This window comes from Falco cherrug, chromosome 3 (genome assembly GCF_023634085.1).
Source record: "Falco cherrug isolate bFalChe1 chromosome 3, bFalChe1.pri, whole genome shotgun sequence".
Classification (NCBI taxonomy): Eukaryota; Metazoa; Chordata; class Aves; order Falconiformes; family Falconidae; genus Falco; species Falco cherrug.
In genome coordinates, this window is record NC_073699.1 from 37,450,531 (window position 1) to 37,471,253 (window position 20,723).

A 20,723-nucleotide genomic window follows, 5' to 3' on the forward strand; every position below is an offset into this window, starting at 1 on the left:
AAGATATCTGAATTCCAGTAACCAACAGTTTTAGTTCTCAGTCTAGAGATCCTGCATTAAAAAAAAATTGACATTTTTGCACAGTCTTAGCCGAGTCAGTGGGACTACCTTCTGGTGGGCCTCAGGTGCCCTCCTGCCTTAAAAAGATGGAAGCTGTAATAGCAACTTCAACTTGAAAGTGAATGAAGAACAAAAAAATTATATATATTTTTACAATTGTAATTCCGTATTCTACAACTGTGCCATTACATACTGTGGTTTCTAGAATAAATGCATGAGACCATGTATGTTTAAGCTTCTTTATTAAGCATTTTATGAGCAGGTATGACAGACCTGACAAGAAATTAATGGCTAAATATAATTTTACAGCTACATGTATTTTTATAGTTTCCTGAAAGTTAAAGTTTGTACAGACTTGCTTTAATTACCTAATTATAAAACAATTCATAATGCCAGCCAGCCATCAGTTGACATTATCTGTGTATGTCAGCACCAGGTTGTTTTGCTGAGCTTTTGCTTAACTCCTGACTCCCTTTAATTATTATACTCTGTGAATCTATCAAAGGTGAATAATACAGCTTCTCCCACAATAGATTTTCTGATATTTTCCACACATTACAGTGTTAATTATCTAATCATAAGCAGCAGCCACTTCTAAAGAAATTCTGATCTAAAGAACTGGATTCCAATCTGAGGATTTCCTTGGCAGACTTACTGTGGCACTCTTTGCCACAGCTTACTCGTACACACGTGAAAGTTGCTATACCACATTGTTTTGCGAAATGAAAAATAAAGGATAAGTCTTACTCTTTGGTGCAAGTAGCTAACAAAAACCTGGAGTCCTCTGGATTGGTGAAGACAACTATCAACTGGCTTTTCCATGCATCCCTATATACTTAAACCCTGTTTCCCTCAGCAGAGAACAGGAGGGATCATCATCATACACAGCAGCATTTAGCTGGCAACAAATATTTTCCAGGCCTTTCTCAAGGTCACACACCCAGTCAGACCATTTAGGCTGGAAAAGACCTTCGAGATCATCAAGTCCAACTGTTAACCCAGGACTGCCAAGTCTATCACTAAACCACATCCCTAAGCACCGCATCTACACATTTTTTAAGTATCTCCAGGGATGGTGATTCCACCCCTCCCTGGGCAGCCTGTTTCAATGCTTGACCACCCTTTCAGTAAAGAAATTTTTTGCAATATCCAATCTAAACCTCCCCTGGCATAAGTTGAGGTCATTTCTTCTTGTCCTGTTGCTTGTTATATGGGAGAAGAGACTGACCCCCACCTGCCCACAACCTCCTTCCAGGTAGCTGTAAAGAAAGCAATAAGGTCCTCCTTGACTCTCCTCCAGGCTAAACAGCCCCAGTTCCCTCAGCCACCCCTTATAAAACTTGTTCTTGAGATCCTTCACACTTCAGTGTTGCTCTGGGTCTCCACCAGGGCTGTCTTTCAGCTCCTCTGCTTCTTTGCCTCATGGACTTTCAGAAAGGAATAGCCACAACAAGTAAAATTGTTTTCTGACCAAGTAAAAGGCAGGCTTTTGCTCCAGATCAAGACACTTAAATTCAGATCTCTACCTGTCTAAATAGGCTCAATGGAGTCTATAGAGGAATTCTGTTTACCCTAAAAGAGACTCTCAATACCTTGTCCCCTAAATGGCTTTTTAGTCTACATCTGAGCTGAGCTTCCAATGCAGTCAGTGTAGCGAGCAGCTCTCCACTGACTCCAGTGGAAGGGTACCTCAGATGTAGATGCCTGCATTGGTTTCTTGGCCAATCTCCATCCTATGGAATCAATTCAGGACTTCCGTTCTTCAAAACATCCATGTGGGACTGGCAAATACCATGCAGGATCTACAAGTCACCCACACGCTTTCTGACCAGCAACTGAAGACCAAGTGAGATACCCTAAAACATCTGAAATTGAGCAGTTGGATTGAGCCCTAACTCCCTTCATGCGAGAAGGGTTTCTTTTATAATAATTAAAAAAATCATAAGCACCTCCTGGGTTAAGTTCATCTTGTTCTGAAGCAGATGTGTGAAACGAATGAGGTGAACCTAGACAATCAAGGTGAGATGCAATCTAGTGCTGACAGAAATCTGGCCTGTATTCAGAGTAGAGACTGTGACTGTTTCATATACATAATCGTAAATCAAGACTACCAGCTACATTCCTCAATCCTAATGAAATTTTATTATTTCAGTCTTCCTAGAGCACAGAATTAGGTTCTCTTTGCTTTAATTAATAATGTGGCCCGCATGCTTTCTCTTTGACCATTTTACTTCATTTTATTGTTTGCTAAGAAGCTTGGCCTCTTTTCAGAAGGAAGCTTTGATGCCTCTCCTGACAGAACAACTCTGAGAAACACACAGAATTTTCATTCTTCATTTCCATCTTAGTGGCAGCAGTCAAATAAATAATGTTCAGCCAAAACTTGGGAAGAATGACAGCTGCACTAAGGTTTTAGGGACACAAAATCAAACCGTGTGGAAATGTCTGCCAACTCTGTCAAGGATTTAAACACCATTCTGCAGGCAGCACTCACCTGGGGCCCTCACAAAGGCATTTTGTTTATTGAAGGATCATTTTTAATGAATATGAACGTGTCTATTAAGATTAAGTACAGAGAGGTGAAACTATTTGAACACAGTCTATCACAAGACAAAAAGTGTAGATGGCACTCGAAATCACGCTGGGCAGTGTAAGAGCAGGCCCTGCTGTACTGGCTCAGACTGAACATATGGACCTTCCCATTTGTCATGCGCTCCAACAGTAATCAAAGGCAGTTGCATAGGTAAGAGCGTAGCAGCAACACTTACATGCCATACTTCCCTGAAAGCAATAGCAGCTCAGGGACTGGAGAGTATGGGACAACACCGAAGAGAGGACCATGACAGCACGGTTCAACAACATAGCTTCTAAATATTGCTTTTTAAAGCTACCTATCAGTAGGCTAAAGATAAATGAACTCTTTTTTTTTGTAATTTCACCAAGATCATTTATAAAAAAAGGTGAAGGACAAAGAACTGGGTCTTGCTGTACCTCATTTTGACACATACAACTGGGTCCATGCAGATTCCTGCAAATCAAATGTAATGCGCCTACTTCACTTCTTGACAATGATTAAAACAAATGGGATCTGGGGAGATGCTTCAAAGGGAAAAGAATGGGATTTCAGGAAGGTATTTATGTCTGAAAAAGAACTAATTGTTCAATTAAAATTAATTCTTAAAAGTGACTTAAAAAGAAGGTTCTCTAACATCCTTTCACACATTCTAATTTAACTGCAAATACTTAAGTTTTTCTTCCCCTCCCTCATTTTCCAAAGTGTTACTCAATATAGCAATTTAAGAGAAATTAAATCTGAGAATTCTTTGTGCTAATCTAAGGAACAGATTAAAATCTATGCAACAGCTATCTGGGTGACTGATTATTTTACACAAATGCAAATGACAGGAAAGCTGTTAATGAAAATGTTACACAGCTGAAGGTAGTTGATATTTCTATTCAAGACATTTAATAAAGAGAATACGAGAAAGAGCTACACAAAACCAGCGACTATCAAAGAAAAAAACCACAACATTCATCTTTTCAAAAAATGAAGTAATATGATCTCTTTGCCATAATTCCTAAATTAATTTTCATGGATTTTTAGGAGTTGGAAACAGGGTGCTCAATCTGAGGTGTATAAACCAGCCTACTTAGAAAGCATTTGGAGAGTAAAGGTTTTCACTGCAATCTTTGATTCCTGTGACTGTCGAGCAATCCCCAAAACTCTGCATGACTTGACATAGTATTTAAACTTTCAGCATTCAAGTCTATGCCCTAAATTTCTTTTGAACCTGTCAGTATCTCAGAGTACTCAGTGATCAGTATCAGGCCCTCAGATATTGACAAAAATTAAACCCTGGATTTTTGAAAACATAATAAAACCGACACTTAAGTGCTTTGAAGAATCAGGGCATATAAACTAGTCAAACTTCTGGAAACATTTGATTAAGCTTCTTCAAATCAAAGTAGCAGCATTTTAAGAAGTTGGGATGGATGAATTAAATGTTTGCTTTGGATGGTTTGCACTGGATTTGCCAGCTGTCAAGAGTAACTGGTGAGAGTAGCAAACTTGTGTAAGATTGTACATGACCAGACAAACTAAAAGTAGCATATAACAAAGGGATGAGTGGCCAAGGAATACCTAATCAATACAATTTTGACTGAGTTGTTCCAAAAATCTTATGGTAATATTAAAAAACAGTTGGGTTTTAAGTGTTACAACTTCATTATGAAGCGAAACACCTGAAGATAGGGGTGGTTGTTTTCAAGACGTCTCTGTACATGTTGCTCCTGACTATCACTACACTGACAACCACCTCTCGCTGGTTTACGTGGGAATCATAGATTAAGTTCTACAGGTTCAAAAAGATGACAATAGCTAAAATGCTTTTCCATGCAGGTATAAACCCCCCCACCTGTCATTCAGAGGTGCTTAACTGAACTAAGCCACCAAGGCTTAACTAGGCATACCTTGCTGGAGCAGGCTGGGGTGCAGGGTCTACAGATACAGGTTCTGGGTTCCTCAAAAAACTCCAGAGTGCTCTTTCCTGAACTAAAAATTTATCAGTAAGCAGGACCCATACCAATTGTGCCAGTCAAATACCAGGTTGAAATTAATCTCCTAGATTCACATTAAGTCCATTGCCAAGAAGCAAAAACACTGGTTGCCCTGTGTAATCCAAGTTCAGTCTTAGTCCAGCACCTTTTGGAGGGCAAAGACTTGTGATCCTGGTGGGTAAAAGCCACTTCCACAAATAATTCAGTATCTGTTTGCCACTAACAGACAGGCCACATCAGCTGGGGGCAGAGGGGAGGGGGAAGACACCTCATCAGCTCCCTGACACTTTATGACATCTCACAAACAGCTATTAAAAAGAGACAGATGTGTGTAGGGGGAATCTTTCAATTACACCCACTGATAATACTGTGCAGGTAAGAACAAAATCAGATTTGTCTGTTTTGAAACCTGCATCCCAAAGATGTCCCTTTCCTCCTCTTTTCTCCTCCCAGCAGAACTCACTCCATTGGCCTGGCAAAAGACACCAGCATGGCTGTAGTTATCCCGCCCTCTGCAAGGTAGGTATGGTTGCTACCCGCTTTGCATTATCACAGTACCATCAATGTGATCTCTGGAAGGTGCCCAATTTGTTGCCACACATTTAAAATGCTTATAAAACCTGGTTGATGAAGTTTCCTACCTTGTACAATCAAAGTTTGATTAGTGATTTGTGTGAACACTAGAATAATTAAAAGGCTAGTTTCCAAGCTAACCCTCACTCCGAGTGCACACTATTGTATTTTAAGCAACTGGGTACAACAAAAATCAAGTATAGTTTAGTTCCTCACATTACCACTCATCTTTATTTTTCACGTTCAATACACTTTAAACAATAATGATTGCCTGTCAAAGTGTAATTTCTACAAATGTGATGGAAAGTTTAATCACACTGAAGAAAGATTACAATCAACGTTGCTGTGAGCACCTAATGTGATATAAGGATGGACAGTAGAAGGTTTCTGAACAAGTTTTGCAGTACATAAATGCACTCCTTTATGTTAAGTGACAATTTATCAAAGTACCTTAAGTAGTTTTTATGCTTTCTAGGACCCAACCTTGCAACTCCCAGAATAGGAAGGAAAATGGCTTGGCTTGAGAAATGGTACTTTTTTCAAGGGAAAAAGATACAAAATGCAATGATTACTTGGCTTTTCAAGAGATTTTAAAAAATAAACAAATAAAAATTGGACTCTAGGCAGGTTCAATCAAACATAGGGGCCAAAAACCCCACTAAGCTTAGTCAGCTTTAGCTCTATGTCTACAAATGTGTTTTGCAATTATTTCTGTACACCATCCACACACCACAAACTGCTCTGTGATAAACAAAGCGAAGTGGACACCCAAGTCACACCAGACAGCTCCTTGTGTGTGCGTGTCTCACCTGGACACTGTTTGCAGAAGGCAAAACCAAAGCTGCGATCTACCAAAATTATGACAGTAGGGTGTAAGGCAGTAGCACGATTTGGTCTCATGTTCAGTCAGCACAAGCATTTAACATACAGCAATGGAAAATGGCTAATATTTCCGTTGTGGTGACAGGCATTGAGCCTCCATCAGCAAGATGCTCAGCAAACTGAGCATTCTTAAGTAAACAATTTTATTGCTAATGTTTTCCAGAGGAATAATGGGAGTCTCTGTGAGACCAGAAGCATCACAACACCCCATGAATAGGAATGCACCTGGACGGCTCTAGAACAGTGGTTGTCAGTTTTTCCCCCTCCACCACGTTAGAAAAGGTCACAATAATCATATCCACAACTTACAGAGGTAATCCTGCTATCACGACTGTCACTTCCCCTCCCCCACCTCCAGTTACTGTCACTACTTCCAGTAAAGCCACTATACTGCTCCAGAAGAACAGTTCTAAAAAGGAATTTAAAGATTCTTAAATTTTAAGAGATTTTGTTTGTTTTGGCCTCATAACAAAAATTAAGCAGGATAATGAAGCAAGACAAAAAGTGTGTGAGCATGTGCAAGTTTTCAGGTACTGCTTCATCAGCAGGAAGATAAATACTGCTCTGTCTCCCAGGCTGTACAACATCACACTGCTAAAAACATCAGTAGGAAAAACTGCCAGCAATTATCTGGGTTTGCAAATCACTTTCCAGTAACTACTTTGGAAGTTAAGAAATTCTGTGTCCTCATTTTGGTCTTTAGTAGAGTTGATGCAAGCAAAAGCAGCACAGCTCCAGGGTAACACTGATTTGGGACCATTTCAGCCATGTCTTTTGTGACCCCATAAAAGCAGATCTGTAAATAGTTGTCCAGACTCCACACATCTCAAGGAAGTTTTCCTTTGAACTAACTCTAATTTGTTCCACGGACAGCAAAGTATTCATGGTTGAAGCCTATCAGGAGCACTCCTGAAGTATGTCTTCAAGTTTCCTCCAAAAGGAACTCGATGAAGCGTTCAGAGCTCTGCAACATAAACTAAAACTGGGTAAGTGGGGAGGAGAGTTCTGCCTCAGAAGTAACCTTCCAATTCAAACTCACTCACTGACTTGGATGCACACTTAGTTTTTGACCAATGGTACTGGAAAGCAATGCCTTTTCTTTACCCAAACAGACTTAGGTTGAAATGCCTGCACCTTGACTCTGTAAGTGATACAGCATAGTTCAAGTCTTCTGGTCTCTTACCAGCTCAGAAACAGCACGCAGCAACGCAAAGATGAGCATTGGGTGCAGTGTGAAGTTCTAATAGGAGCTGGACAGAGAGCCTTCATTGTTTCTCCCTGCACCAGTCTCAGAGGGTCACCTTTTCTTCAGTGACAGAAGACACCTGGAAAACTAAATTGCTTTTACTTCATCATCCCCTTGGGTTTGGGTGTTATTAACATATAGGGCCCAAGATACTAAAGAATACTAGCAAAAATACTCAACCTTAGGGTGGGTTTGGGGTGGGTGTTTGTTTGGGTTTTTTTTAACTGAACAGAGTAATAATGAATTGCACTTCCCCTTTGCAAGGTGAAAAGATTGGATCCAAATGTCAAAGTTTAAGTTTAATGAGCATCTGATTCATGCAGTATTTCAGAACAATACATCATTCAAGTTTATAATTATGACTATGTATTACGCAAAGAAACCAAAAAACCCTAGAAGACAGCTCAAAGAAAAAGAAATTTCTACTGATTAAAAGTGTCTACACAACAAAATGTAAAGATTGTTGACACCTAGCAAAAGAAATGGGTCTTTTTTACGTCTTGACTACAGCAAAAGCCAGAAGGCAACTTGACAAGAGTTTTTGGTTTTTTTTTTTTAAAGCAAGTTCATTCAGTCTAAGGGGGGGCAGCGAAGGGTACTAGAAAAGGTGGTAGTTTTACAGTTTGCTGGAAAACAAAAAAATTGGTCACAAGTATGTGAAAAATTGGGGCACAGATGTATTTTCAGGAAATTATTATTCTGAAAAGGATGTCCAAGTACAGTAAATTCTAAACAAGCTAGACCTCCGTAACAGTGGAGTTGTCCTTTTTATAGCACCCATGTTGATTCCCTCATTATTTCTTTTAAATTGTGATGATCTGACAAGGCTGATTTGTACTTTACTTAGGTTTAACAACAGCAGTAGCAAACTGATAAAGCTTAAGAGTAAAGTAGCTTATTAGCACTGGCAGCTTAGCCAGCAAACATCATAAAAAGGATTTAAATCAGAAATTCAATCCCCACCCCTTGCTTTTTAGCTGATAACAGCAGAAGATACAGGAAACCAATGAATCGATTGCATCAGTCACTGACTGCTAAAACTGGTAAGAACCAAGAGTAGTACAGGCTTGACAAAAATCTGTCAATACTGAGCCTGTCATCCCTATCCTCTACATACTGTGTGATCTCTATTAAATAAAGGCAAGAGAGAGATCAGTTCAAACTTGGAAAGCTGAACATACCACATACGCCATCTCTCATGACAGTTTACTAAATATCTGAAGCCTCAACAACTGTCATGCACTTACCCACAGTATTTAAAGAGTGCAAATTAAATAACAGCAAGCTCAAAAGAATAACCCTCTCCCTGGAAAGAAAGTAGGACACCTGATGGACTTGCATTTTGTCCCTCAGAAACGATGCCAAGGAGAAAACCATGCACTGCCGAGGACAAACATTGCTTCTCAGCAGAGAGCAAAAAAGGACATGACCAAGCTTTCAGAAGAGCCTTCCATGTCACAAGGCTGGCTGGCAATGTTTGTGCCCTAGTAGCTTGAGCTTTAGCGATACCTTGATTTCTTCCACTTCACTTGCCTCAAAAGATCTGCTGCATACTTTAATACAATTGCATTCTGTACCATGTTTTATTCATAATTGCAGTTGTGCCTGAAGGCACACATTCTGACATGGAACCAGAGATTGCTTCGAGGCAAAGTTGATGTTACATTAATATTAAACGCATCAATAAGATATTGCTTTGGCCATACTGAACATAAAGAGGTCAAATGCTCAGGAACAGCCTTTATTTTAGCACCTGAAAAACACTGTGCTGCTTCCTTTTTTTTTTTTTTTGAAAGAATTATGTAGCCTGTCAAAAACCACCAAGCTTCAAATTACATGCCTACCAAATAAGCTAAACACACGGTATGAGGAGTTTGATGTTTGAGTTGGTACAGGAACAGCAGCTGAGAAAGGTGGAGAGCAGCTGCATTTCAAAGCTAAGTTCTGAGCTAGTCTCCGTACAGGAACAAAGGCAGGCAACCCGAGCTCAAGCTCGCTTATCTGAAGTAACAACTGCAAGATGAAACACAAAACCCTTGCTGCATGTGAAAAGGTACTATATATTTTATCTATCAATTGCATTAAATACTGACTACACACAGGGTGTCAAGCAAGGGATTCTCAAACGCTCATGTGGAAGCAGCTTAAAAAAAAAAAACAACAAACCTTAAGTTGGGAATTTAAACCAGTTTAAAAACAAAATCTGACCTTCACATGGCAACAACAGGTTGCAGACTAAATGCTACAGCCTACTAACATATACTGTTAAAGGGGATGAGGTGTAAGCTCAGACTTGAAATATCCAAGTGCCCTAGCACAAAAGTTCAAATTCCAACAGAGCTGACTCAGTCCTTCCGTCTTCCAAAGTACATAAATCTAATTCCACGCAGTTTTACTATGAAAGGAATTCTTAAAAGCAGGGGTCCTCTTCCCTGCTGTGCCAAAACTGAGGGTTCCCTCTCCTATGATATTTTCAGTTGTTCCCTGCCATTCTTCCTGAGAGAATGTCACATCCAGCCATCAGGTGGTTATTAAACATACTACTTTGAAATCCCAGTATCAAGTTACAGAATTACAAGTGATTTGCAGTAATTTACAGTTAGTGCAACATAGCTCCAAATACTGGTTATGTAATAAACCCTGATTTAAGATACTTCACCTAAAATGTTTTTAAAGAGTGCCATAAAATCCAAAATGAAAAGCTATTATTTGTTTGCTTACAAGTGATTTAGTAAGTTTTTTTAGCATGCTAGCAATCTTCAGGACACACCGCATTTGCAGGCAATTTACAGTCAAGAGTTGTTCAGCTGAACTCGATGCATTCACTTTAAATATTTACTGTAACTGTTCTACAGTCAGTAGGTGTGGGGAAAGCCAATCTTCACCAACATCAGTAAAGGCAAGGCAGCATCACAAAAAATAACCACCTAGCCCAGTAGAACATACTTAGGTTAAATAATTTCATTATTCTTTCTCCTTTCTCCATTATTTAATTCTTAATTATTATGATCACATTGAGAAATATCAAGTGTGTTTTACAACTATCACCTCTCATTGAGCAAACCCAGTTTTCCCTAACTCTACAGGGGTTCTTCCTACGTAACTCCTTTCCAGAGTTTTCACATCTCCAGTAAGGAAGGAAGTCCACAGATCTAGAGGAACAATCACTTCAGAGCCAGCTAAGAGAAACAGAAAAAAGATAATTACGAGCTGGATTGAAGCATTCCACCCTTGAAGGGGAAAAAAAAAAAAAAGTATCTGGTACAAGATAAACAGGTAAAAGTGTTTCTTAGAAAACAGTTGTTCGAGATTTTAGCCTGTGATGATAAAGAAATGAGTCATCATCCGTCACAATGAATATACTATAGAGTTAAATCATTTGATGTGGTAACTTAAAACCACATTCACTTTTAGATTCTTTTCTAAATCTACATCAAAGAGGAGGAACTTCCAATAATTCTCATAAAACACCACAGATTTACACAGGTACTCCAATACTTGGGCTCCTTAATAGCATTTCTCTCACCACTTCAGGAGAGCTTTATGAAATATCTCAGCAAAAAGGAAAAAGACAACAATGTAACTGAGGAAAGACATATATGGGGCAAATGAACCTCGCCAGGACTAGCCAGAAGGCCATGGCACAAGCGGACAACAAAAGGGCTTTTAAAAAGCCTTGTCAAATGCTGTGATCAGACCACACCACTTCGATAGCTACCGTCAGCAAAGCAGTGCTAATAGTAACAACTGCAGTTAAGACCTGTGCTGCACTATAATGAGACATTTTTATTAACTTGAATGGTGTATAAGCACCAAAACTACCGTACCACTTCAGACAGACTAGCAGTCTCTACTACTACTCAGGTTACAAAACTGAAATGCTTCAGAGGGAGGTGCAAGAAATTCCAAGGGAAAAGTCTGCTTTAAGTATGAATACATATGCCTTTTTGCCAATTAAGTTCCCGCCCCCCCCCCCCCCCCCCCTCCATGAGCGCACAGTGGGCACCATGCCCCCTTTCCACATCTTCCACAGTAAAAACCATCATTTGAAGAGGAATCCAGGGCAGAATAATGCCTTCCAACAGTAAGAGTTACACAACTTCTTTGTGAACATCACATATTCCTATCTTGCTGTTTCCAGAAAGTGAGTAGATCCTCTAGAGTTGTAAATCATGTTAGAGGTATGACAGCAAACATGATTTTGATTACAACTCCAAGTTTTGAAAAAATAATTAAATACGGCAATAGCAATTTTTGAAAACCTAGCCAGAGTAACATCATATATATCCCGTGCAGTTTATAAACATCTTGGCACATCAAGTCTCAGTAAGGCTTAAAAACAAGCATCTTCCTAAATTCCAATTACTCAGAGATTAAAGATAAACCTTTCCACTCTCCCCTCTTTTCCAATTACCTCTGTTTCTGAGAAAGATGACAAAAATGCATAGACATACTAATATGATATCCTATGACCTCAGCAGTCTCATTTTTCAAGTGGATGCAAAGAAAAACTTACCAAAAGATGGTATCTCAACACTGAATAAGCACATGCAGGTCACTCACCAAATCAACTTCCCTTAAGAAAATAAGTTACTTAAAGTAAAAGTATCTTTCAATTACAGCAGCACTTCAGAAGCATCTTCCTACATATTAGCAATGAAAAATATAGTAAGAAAAACATTCCCAGGTAGGATTTATTTTGTGACACTTCTTCATTGGTAACATTTGGCAATCTTTACTCAGGAGGAAGAACTTTGGGCTTGTTTGAAGATGTAACAACCTAGGGAGACAGTATCTTGGGAGAATGCAGCACATACTGACTGATAAAAGCAACCCTTCCAAGCTAGAGGCATTTTAAGAGTTAATAGGAGTGGGACACAGTTACCATTTTCCAATCAAGCTGGCAGTTTTCGTATTCAGTATTAAGAAAACCTTTGAATGAACTGAACTAGTACTATGACTCCACTGTATGAATTTGGGAAATAAAGGCATTGAGGTGGTATAATCACACACTCATTTGATCTGAAAATAACTTAGGCTGTTTCTCAGCATAAATTTGGCATCTTTTAACAGTTAATCTGTAGATGTTTTCAAGTTAAAGGGCTAGAAAGAAGATGACTGCTTAGAAGCCTGATATTAGGCCTATCCTTTGGAGGTGAGCATTGCAAGAGTTAAGGAATTTACAACATCAGCTCAACCATGCTGCAAAGATAAGCATCTCTTCCTGTCCTTGATGAATGCACCTAGACTTCAGATCCATTCGGAAAGCTAGGAGAGACCATTTCATTCAGAACAAGCTTTTCTCATGACCCTCCTACAAACTTTACAGCTCATCTTCTACAACTGCTTGCTGTCCCTATTTTAATTCTTAATTAGACTGAATTTGCTGAATTTTTACAAACGTTTCTTCTCCTGCTGCTACTTTCTAGCTACAAAGTTAACACTATCCTGTGGAATCTGAAGCTCTTTTCCTAACATACTTAGAGATAATGTAAGAGTTTACATATATTTAACAAGAAAACATTGCATTACTATATAGCATTTAATTAACAAGCTGAAAATATATTGAAGTCTTGAAACAATTCTGAGAAATGCCATTCAGATAATTTTAAAAGTAATCCAGAAGTTTGTTCAATGGCCTGCAGGTTATCTTCAAGGCTATCCCAAAAACAGAGCTATTGTCCCCGACAAGACAATTTTTTTTATGTTCTTTATCTATGTATCAGATAGAGCTGTGCAGAGCCAGCTAGTCAGAAAAGCTAATCAGACAGAAGCCTTAGTCTTCAGAACCCTCTAGTATCCAAGTCAATACATACAAGCAGACTTGTCTATCCAGGATAGAGAACCTAAAGTTTTTGCTAACAGGGCAAACAAAATTCTGAAGTTTTCAATCCTTGAGAGGACTTAGAAAAGGCTGATAATTTTTTAACTTAATGAAACCACTTGTGCATTACCCACTAAAAATAACACTCAAGTAAGATGACAACAGAAGCCAAAGGATCAGTCCAAACACACATCCGGCATTATTCAGCCAAGCAGCTTTTGGGAAACCCAGGAGAAAGCATTTCTTCCAAACATCTCAGGCTGGTGGGGCTAGAGAGAGGAACAAAACACCAAGGTAAATGTTTTGGGCACACACAGTGCAACTGCACTTCTGAGGGGATCCAATCCTTCTGGTACACACTAGAATGTCTAAAGTGTCCCTTAAGTGATCTCAAAGTTGCACTAAAGTTTGCCTAAAATCCAGTTTTAGGTAAACACACCTTATCTGGGATGCTGGTTTTTGGAAGCTACCTATCTTAAAAGTGATCTGCCTTATTATGAGAAAAGCTTAAAATACAACCTTAAAATAAACTCTACTTTCCATAAATGTAATTCTATATCAGAAGCAGAAATTAAGTCATTTGCAGCAAATGACTGTACATTAATACTTACCCATCCAAAGAATTCTCTCTGCATATACTTGTGGAGGGGAAGGAGGCAGGGCACAGTTAAAAATAGATAGAAAGAAACAGTCATTTTTTATATTTATTTGCAGCATGGTAACTTAAAAAGACTGGTGCGCATAGTATTAGAAGTCTGGAAATTATGTTTCCATACCAATGTTAGTGAGAAATTACTTGTGTCTGTATTCCCAAGTCACTAATCCAAATCAATTCAGGTAAGAAAAACATTAATATAAAGCTTATTTTAAACAATTGCTTCAAATTGCAATAATGTTACATACAAAGTACTCAGCCATTTTTTTTCCCCCCCCCTCCAGTTTAGGTCATAGGATCCTTCTAGTGTATTTTACCTTTTTTCACAGAAAAGTATTTTAAAAACCCATAGTGAATTATACGTGGGATCTTCCAACATCTCAAAAGGTTCAGCTAGCAATGCCTGGATTAACCTGTGTTTTCTTTATTACAAAAGACTTATTTTATTATAGGTTTGTTAAAGGATACTATATGAAAAGCAACTTATGTCTTGTGTTCATTGTGTCAATATTTAACCTTTACCATACTGTTTAGTGAAACGCAGTAATGTGCTATTGAAACATATAAAAGGCAAATCTCAGTTCTAAGGAGCAAACATTTATCAAATTAAAAAAATGGGAAACTAATTACATAGTGAAAAGGGATATTAACAGAAGGCTACATCGTAAAATACCTACAGAAAACTACTCAGTGGTACTACCTCTACAGAGCATGAACCACATTCTGGAGACACAAAATAAACTCAAAAGTGGACTTCTTGTACAGCTTCTTCATCAGAAGCTTGTCACCAAATTGTGCTAGAAAGAAACGCAGTGGGTTGTCCGAAACATTCAAGTAGCAAACTAGAGGAATTGTAACAACTCAAATCCAAAAGCCTTTTTCTCATCACATTGCATTCAACATTTTTCTCCTTTTTCACCTTCTTTTGGCACAAGTTTTTTGGGCTGCTGCTGGTGTCAATTATCTTGCTTTAATTTCTCTTGTTAGTTTCCAAAGCCATTTAAATACAACAACATACAATGTAACAGCCAATAAGGCACAGTTCTTGCAAAGTTATTTCTGCATCTGTATGGAGGCAGCAGACTATATAAATATTTGGTGGGAGACTCATGTTATCGAGTGGCAAGAACAGGAAAAGTCAAATGAAGCAAAACTTAAAGCAAACAAACCAGATTGGCCTCAATAAAGAAAATCCTATTAAAGGCCTTACCAACGTAAAGCTAGGCAAAGAAAGCATCTTCTGCTAACAGCATTACTGCTGTGACCTGCAGCTAGAAGCCTACTACATGCCAGTGTCCCGGCCCCAAACTTTTCTTCACCTACGGGTAACACTGTTTTCAGAGGGAAGAGGGGCATGTAGTAATAGGTGAAAACTGCATTTGCAGAAGTATATGCATGTCAAAAAGTAACAGTGTATATACTACGGGGACCTGTAATTTCAACTCTTACTTCTTAGGGTGCACCACTGTGCTGACAACCAAGTATCATTTCTGGCTTTCAAAACTGGTTTCACTTCAGGAAATGATTTTACCAGAAGATCTGTTTGCAAACTGAACTATGAAATTTTCTACACAATTAAAAAAAAATGCCATTTCTCCTGCAAGATGCAAATGACATTACAACTGGAAGGAGCTTGCTATTGCATTGTAGTAACATTAGCGTAAGACAAATGCATTTTATGTTGTCTGTCCTCCCTACATCACACCTACTTTAATGAAAGTGAATTTACTTACTGATTTTATTTTGTTCTGCATTGCAGTTCCCTACCAGAAAGTGCTCTGTATGCTTATTTCTAAAAGATAACTGCCACTGCTTGAAGAGACAAGGTAAAAAACCAAGCAAACAAAAAAAAACCACAGAAGGGGGGGAATCCCAACATCAGAACTCTGTTAGTCTGATTTTATAACATACCTGATTCTTTTCATAAACTACTCTTGCGTGGCACTGCCCCAAATAAGCAAATCTCAGACATTTGGTTTGAGAAATATTTCATCAGAAGACAAAATAAAAGACTGGGTATCTTTTAATTTGATAAGAATGACAGTTAAAGCACACTAGTCTTTCTTCTTTTAAAGAGGAAAAAAAACCCCTACCCCCAAACTCAACACCAAACCAAAATTCACTGCCATGTTACTACAGCATAGCTCCAGGGTTTAAGAGGGAAGACTACATCCAGTGCAAACAGAAATCTCTTCCTGCTTTTTATAATAAATAAACTTGAACTGTCCCTTTTAAGGTAATTATTTGGAAATTTACTTTTATCAATTTAGAGCTCCCCAAAGTAATATATTTAAAATAACTTTTGAATAAACAGCTCAGAAAAGATAGCACCCAAACAAATTCTTTTGGTTCTCCAATATAAGAACAGTGGATCTCCATTAAGCTATTTCACACCATTTGCTAAAGAACTAGTGTCACATTTCATTAGTCATCCCTCTCCCTCCAACCTTCCTAAGGGCATTTTGATGCAACTTCTAAAAGCAAGCAGTTAAGTATCACCAAGGAATCAACGATTGTCACAATGCAACAGAATATTAAGGCCAGTGAATAACAACTGAATATTTATAAGTAACACTAATTTCTATCAAAGCCTGCTTTTCCAAATATAACCAGAACAAAAGCACAACAATTCTGTAGTGTACCAAGTGTATATTTCAATTTACTGTATGCAGTCTAACAACAAATTTGGTCATAATTTACCAGATATACATAAATGATTTAAGTAGCAAAAGAAGATTCAGTTCCAAGATAATAAGTTCATACCTTGAGGGAAAAAAAAAAACCCAAAACAAAACAAAAAAGGAAAATACATTAAGAATGTAGAGCCAGGTCCAGTTTCTAAGCATTAAGTGAGCAGTATTCTAATTAAAGCAGATTTAGGTGAATTTCAGATATATATATATTTATATATATAGACAGATCTACCAATTGTAAACTATGATTTTAAAGGGGATAAATGGGATGGAAAAATCTTTATGCTATACTTACATATTCACAAAGCAGAACATTACTTTAACGTTTAAAATATTTTTTCATTCATATCATCTTTGCCCAACTAATTTCTACTTTGGACCCCACCAGAATTACACATTACTCATTTTAGTCTAGAACAATGAGAATAAGATGTATTCTTCAGTGTAACAAAAAAAAAAAAAAAAGGCACCCACCCTCCCCACCCTCCCCCCAAAAACTAATCATCTGTCAGGTTTACAATGATGTGGAAACTACTAATGAAACAAGTGGATGATAAAAAAAAGCATTTTAATTCCCATATAACTGTAGTTCAAACTTAGCTTCAATCAGCAAAAAGAACGTCTTAACATTATGTTACTGTTCTACTGATGTAAAGGACAACAGTAAAGCTTGTCTCTTTTAAATATATACCAACTTTGATCAGATGGAGCACCATTAAGATTCTGTCCGTCAAAGCATAGTTCAAAGTTATCCACACAACTAGCATAATTTAGTTACCCGATATAAAATAGGAAAAAATATACTCATTTTAAAATTAAACAAAGCTGAAAAATAGGGTGACCCTCAACTGGTTTTTATACAGTACTGTCACACTGGCCTAGCTATGTATCATGATAAATGCTCTGCATATTTACTCGTCGTGACATAATAGTACATCAGATGTATTGTTCCAATGATTGCCTGAATTCATTTGCCTTAGGCTAGACAACACAGAGGAGTTTAAGATGAAGGTGTAATGCCCTCCCCTCCCTATGAAAGAGGCCTGAAATCATTGGTACAAGTATTACATGCTCAGGAAAAAAATCCACGTGGCTACAAAAATTCAAGTTTCAACGCCTCCTAGAAAATTTGAAATAAAGAGTGTAGGGAGTATATCATCCTGAAAAGTAGACAACTCAAAAAGCATTTATTTTGCTTTGGACTGTTTGTTTTTCTTAAAAAAAAAAAATCCCAGCAAATTAAGTCAACAAGTTAAATATAATCGGTTTATATTAAAGACTAGCAACAACCCATTAAGTACAAAAGAATAAAAAATTATTTGTGTTCATTTTAATGACAAACGATGGGCACAATAGCCTAGTGTCCAATTCACATCACAAACTAGCAAAAAACCGGACAAGTAAAATTATCAACCAAGAAGTCTTTTAATATGACACTTTCTCCATTTCTTGTATTTTTATTCCGTGGGACTGAGGTATACACCAGGGAATTAAAAAAGTTTGAGAGGAGGGGGCCTTGGAAGGAGGAAACATTATTACATCGGATACCTTTCAGCATGACTGTCTCTTTAGACTAAGTGGTAGAAGAGTTACCCATGCTCTGATCAGTCTACTGTTTCATTATTGGTCATTCCTTCTGCAAGATCATTTTGGAACTGATGAATCAAGAGCAACCTTCTTGAAAATTCAAGACTGTGAAGAAACAGACACTAAATTAATGCCATTATTAACTTCTCCAGTGCTTATCACCTATAACACTTGCCAGCATAGAGCCAAAAGTTTTAAAACCAAATTTCTATACGGTGTTGGCATTACCTGTGATGCATATTTAAATGATTGGCTTTCACCTACCAGAGTACGGGAGAGGTAAGGTTTGTATGGTAAAGACATGCTTGTGGAAACAAGAGCCACTAGCTCAGATTAGCTTCACTGGTTCACTGACAACGTACAAGTGGATTTGGGAAAGCTGTCTTTGTATTTCCATACCAAGTTGCCATTTTCTTCATTCATGTTAACAGATACATGAATGTGTAACGTAAGTACAGTTACTACTATGTCTGAATAGGACCCAAGTAGCTATATCCTATAAATAATAAAAAATACATTTTTCTTTTCATAACTGACTGTAGATGTGAGGACTCTGTATAATTCAACCAAATGGTTGTATGCTGTACAGTCCTGTGCAAATATCATTAAAAAATTAATAATCCTTTTTTGCTATAAGGCTTTGACCCTACATTTTTCACAGCAACATAACTACCATCCAGCCTGTACCATATTTCGCAAGCCTTCAGTCCAAAAATTCAAATAGTCAATCCATATAGTGTCCATTTGCAGCACCCTGAAGTCATATGCTCTGTCAGTCATCTAAAGGCATACAAACTTCCCCAGATTCATCCCATCGAGACTGGTCATTCTGTTCTTCTACATCATCACCAAGCTCCTCATCACCTTCTCCCACTTCATTTTCCTCGTATTCTTCATCCCTAGGGAAATCTGTGTCCTGCACCTGGTCTGCTCCCTCTTGCCCTCCAGGTTGAGATTTATCTGCACAGTCTACACAAACTCCGTAACGTCGTGATCCATGTCTTATTCCAACGCTGGCTGCTAGCATGAAAATCTTCTTACACACCATACATTTATACTTTTTATCCTTTTTATGCACCTATATGGAAGAGAAATATTAACAGCTGAAAACGTATGTATCAGGTTGCATTTGTGTATAGTAGTAGAAAACTATTAATAATAATTGCCAATACAAAAATTAATTTTTGAACTCTTCCAAAAGAATCCCCAACACTGTTCAGAGAAAGAGAAGCACTAATAGACATCCATTTTGACTACATGAGCTATTGCCCACAACCAAACTACCTGCTTACTGTTCAGCAGGTAGCTGAATAGCTGCCTGTTCTGTAAGCAGGTGAGTGTTCTTTTTATGACTACTCACTGTATAGAGCAAGGCTCTGAAAGGCAATGAGAACAGTATAAGCATTTATGTTGCACGCAGGATTGTATCTCATTTAGAAAACTGCCTTTGTAATTTTAAGTCCTAGAAACATTAAGAACAAGCAGGAGTTAATAAAATCTGCAAGAATTCAAAAAGCAAGATCCTTCTTCCATGACACCTCTCTCCAACATAACCTTTCCAGGTGCCTTTGGTGAATTTTTTGTCTTGTATGTAAGTGAGCTTGTGTGCAAAATCAGAAGGCTGCTGGTGACTAACTTAACTAAACATAGATTTAAATTTTGAATTCAGGAATACGTTACTTGTTCAAGTAACTGAATTCAGCAACCAGGTATAATAGTTAGCACCTTGGAAAAAAATTAAGTTGAAGACTTCTTTCTACTGTCTGGTGTCCTCAAAACAGATTACAATTATGTGCTTAAATATCTCATTTGAGGTCACATTGAAAAAGTTACCATTTAAAACAAAACAGAAATTACCATGCAGGTAAGAGGAAAAAACCCAAGATCAATATATAAAGTTACTTTAGTCCCACTGTGTAATCTGTACATCTGACACTACATGTTCTTTCCTCAGCCTCTAGACTTGTTATGATAACGTGTCACACAGAGCAGAATGTTTGAGGCATTTGTTGAACAGGGGGATAGGGGGCAAAAAAAGTGTTCTGACTCCATCGGGGACAGCACACTTCAGTTACAGCACAGGGCTGGGCTGAGCTCACTCTATAGCTATTTTCACCCTGTCTGACCAACTCCTAATCTGGAGGGAAAAAGTCTTCAGCTACAAAAACTTGTTAGATACTGTAGGACAGGAACCTGTAGTCCTATCATACTCTTCCTGGTAGACTGCCTACCACCCACTGTTGCTACCTTCCCTGGTGAGCCACAAAGGAAGGAGTAGCTGCTGGGACATGTTACACTGTATCACCCACCAATAAGGTGGTAACGACCTAACCTCCTCTGCCCAGCCACAGTTACCTTGTACCACTCATCACCTCCATCCCTGCAGTCACCTCCATACACTACAGCACAAAATATCCTTCTAGCTTGGTAACATTATGGGTACCTCCACCCCTTTGAGCATCTAAGCCTTCACCAGGTGGTATGGGAGAAGGAAGAAAGGCAGCAGTAGCAGGGTGGAAAGATGTGTATCTAAGATGAAAGAACTCCAGTGGAACAAAAAAAAGACGCTGGTTCTAAAAATTACACAGGATCTGTTAATACAGCTGCCCTACCTTCACAACCACTTAAGGAATACTTAAAATTACT

At 38.2% G+C, this 20,723-nt stretch overlaps 1 protein-coding gene across 1 annotated transcript in view; it reads right to left on the reverse strand.

Moving 5' to 3' along the window:
- Positions 1-14,074: 14,074 nt before the first annotated feature.
- ZBTB10 (zinc finger and BTB domain containing 10) overlaps positions 14,075-20,723 on the reverse strand; it is a 32,310-nt gene continuing 25,661 nt past the window's right edge. The window contains exon 5 of the mRNA XM_055705456.1: positions 14,075-19,155. Within this exon, the coding sequence (XP_055561431.1) occupies positions 18,850-19,155 (306 nt within the window). The 3' untranslated portion in view covers positions 14,075-18,849. The remainder of the gene's footprint in view (positions 19,156-20,723) is intronic.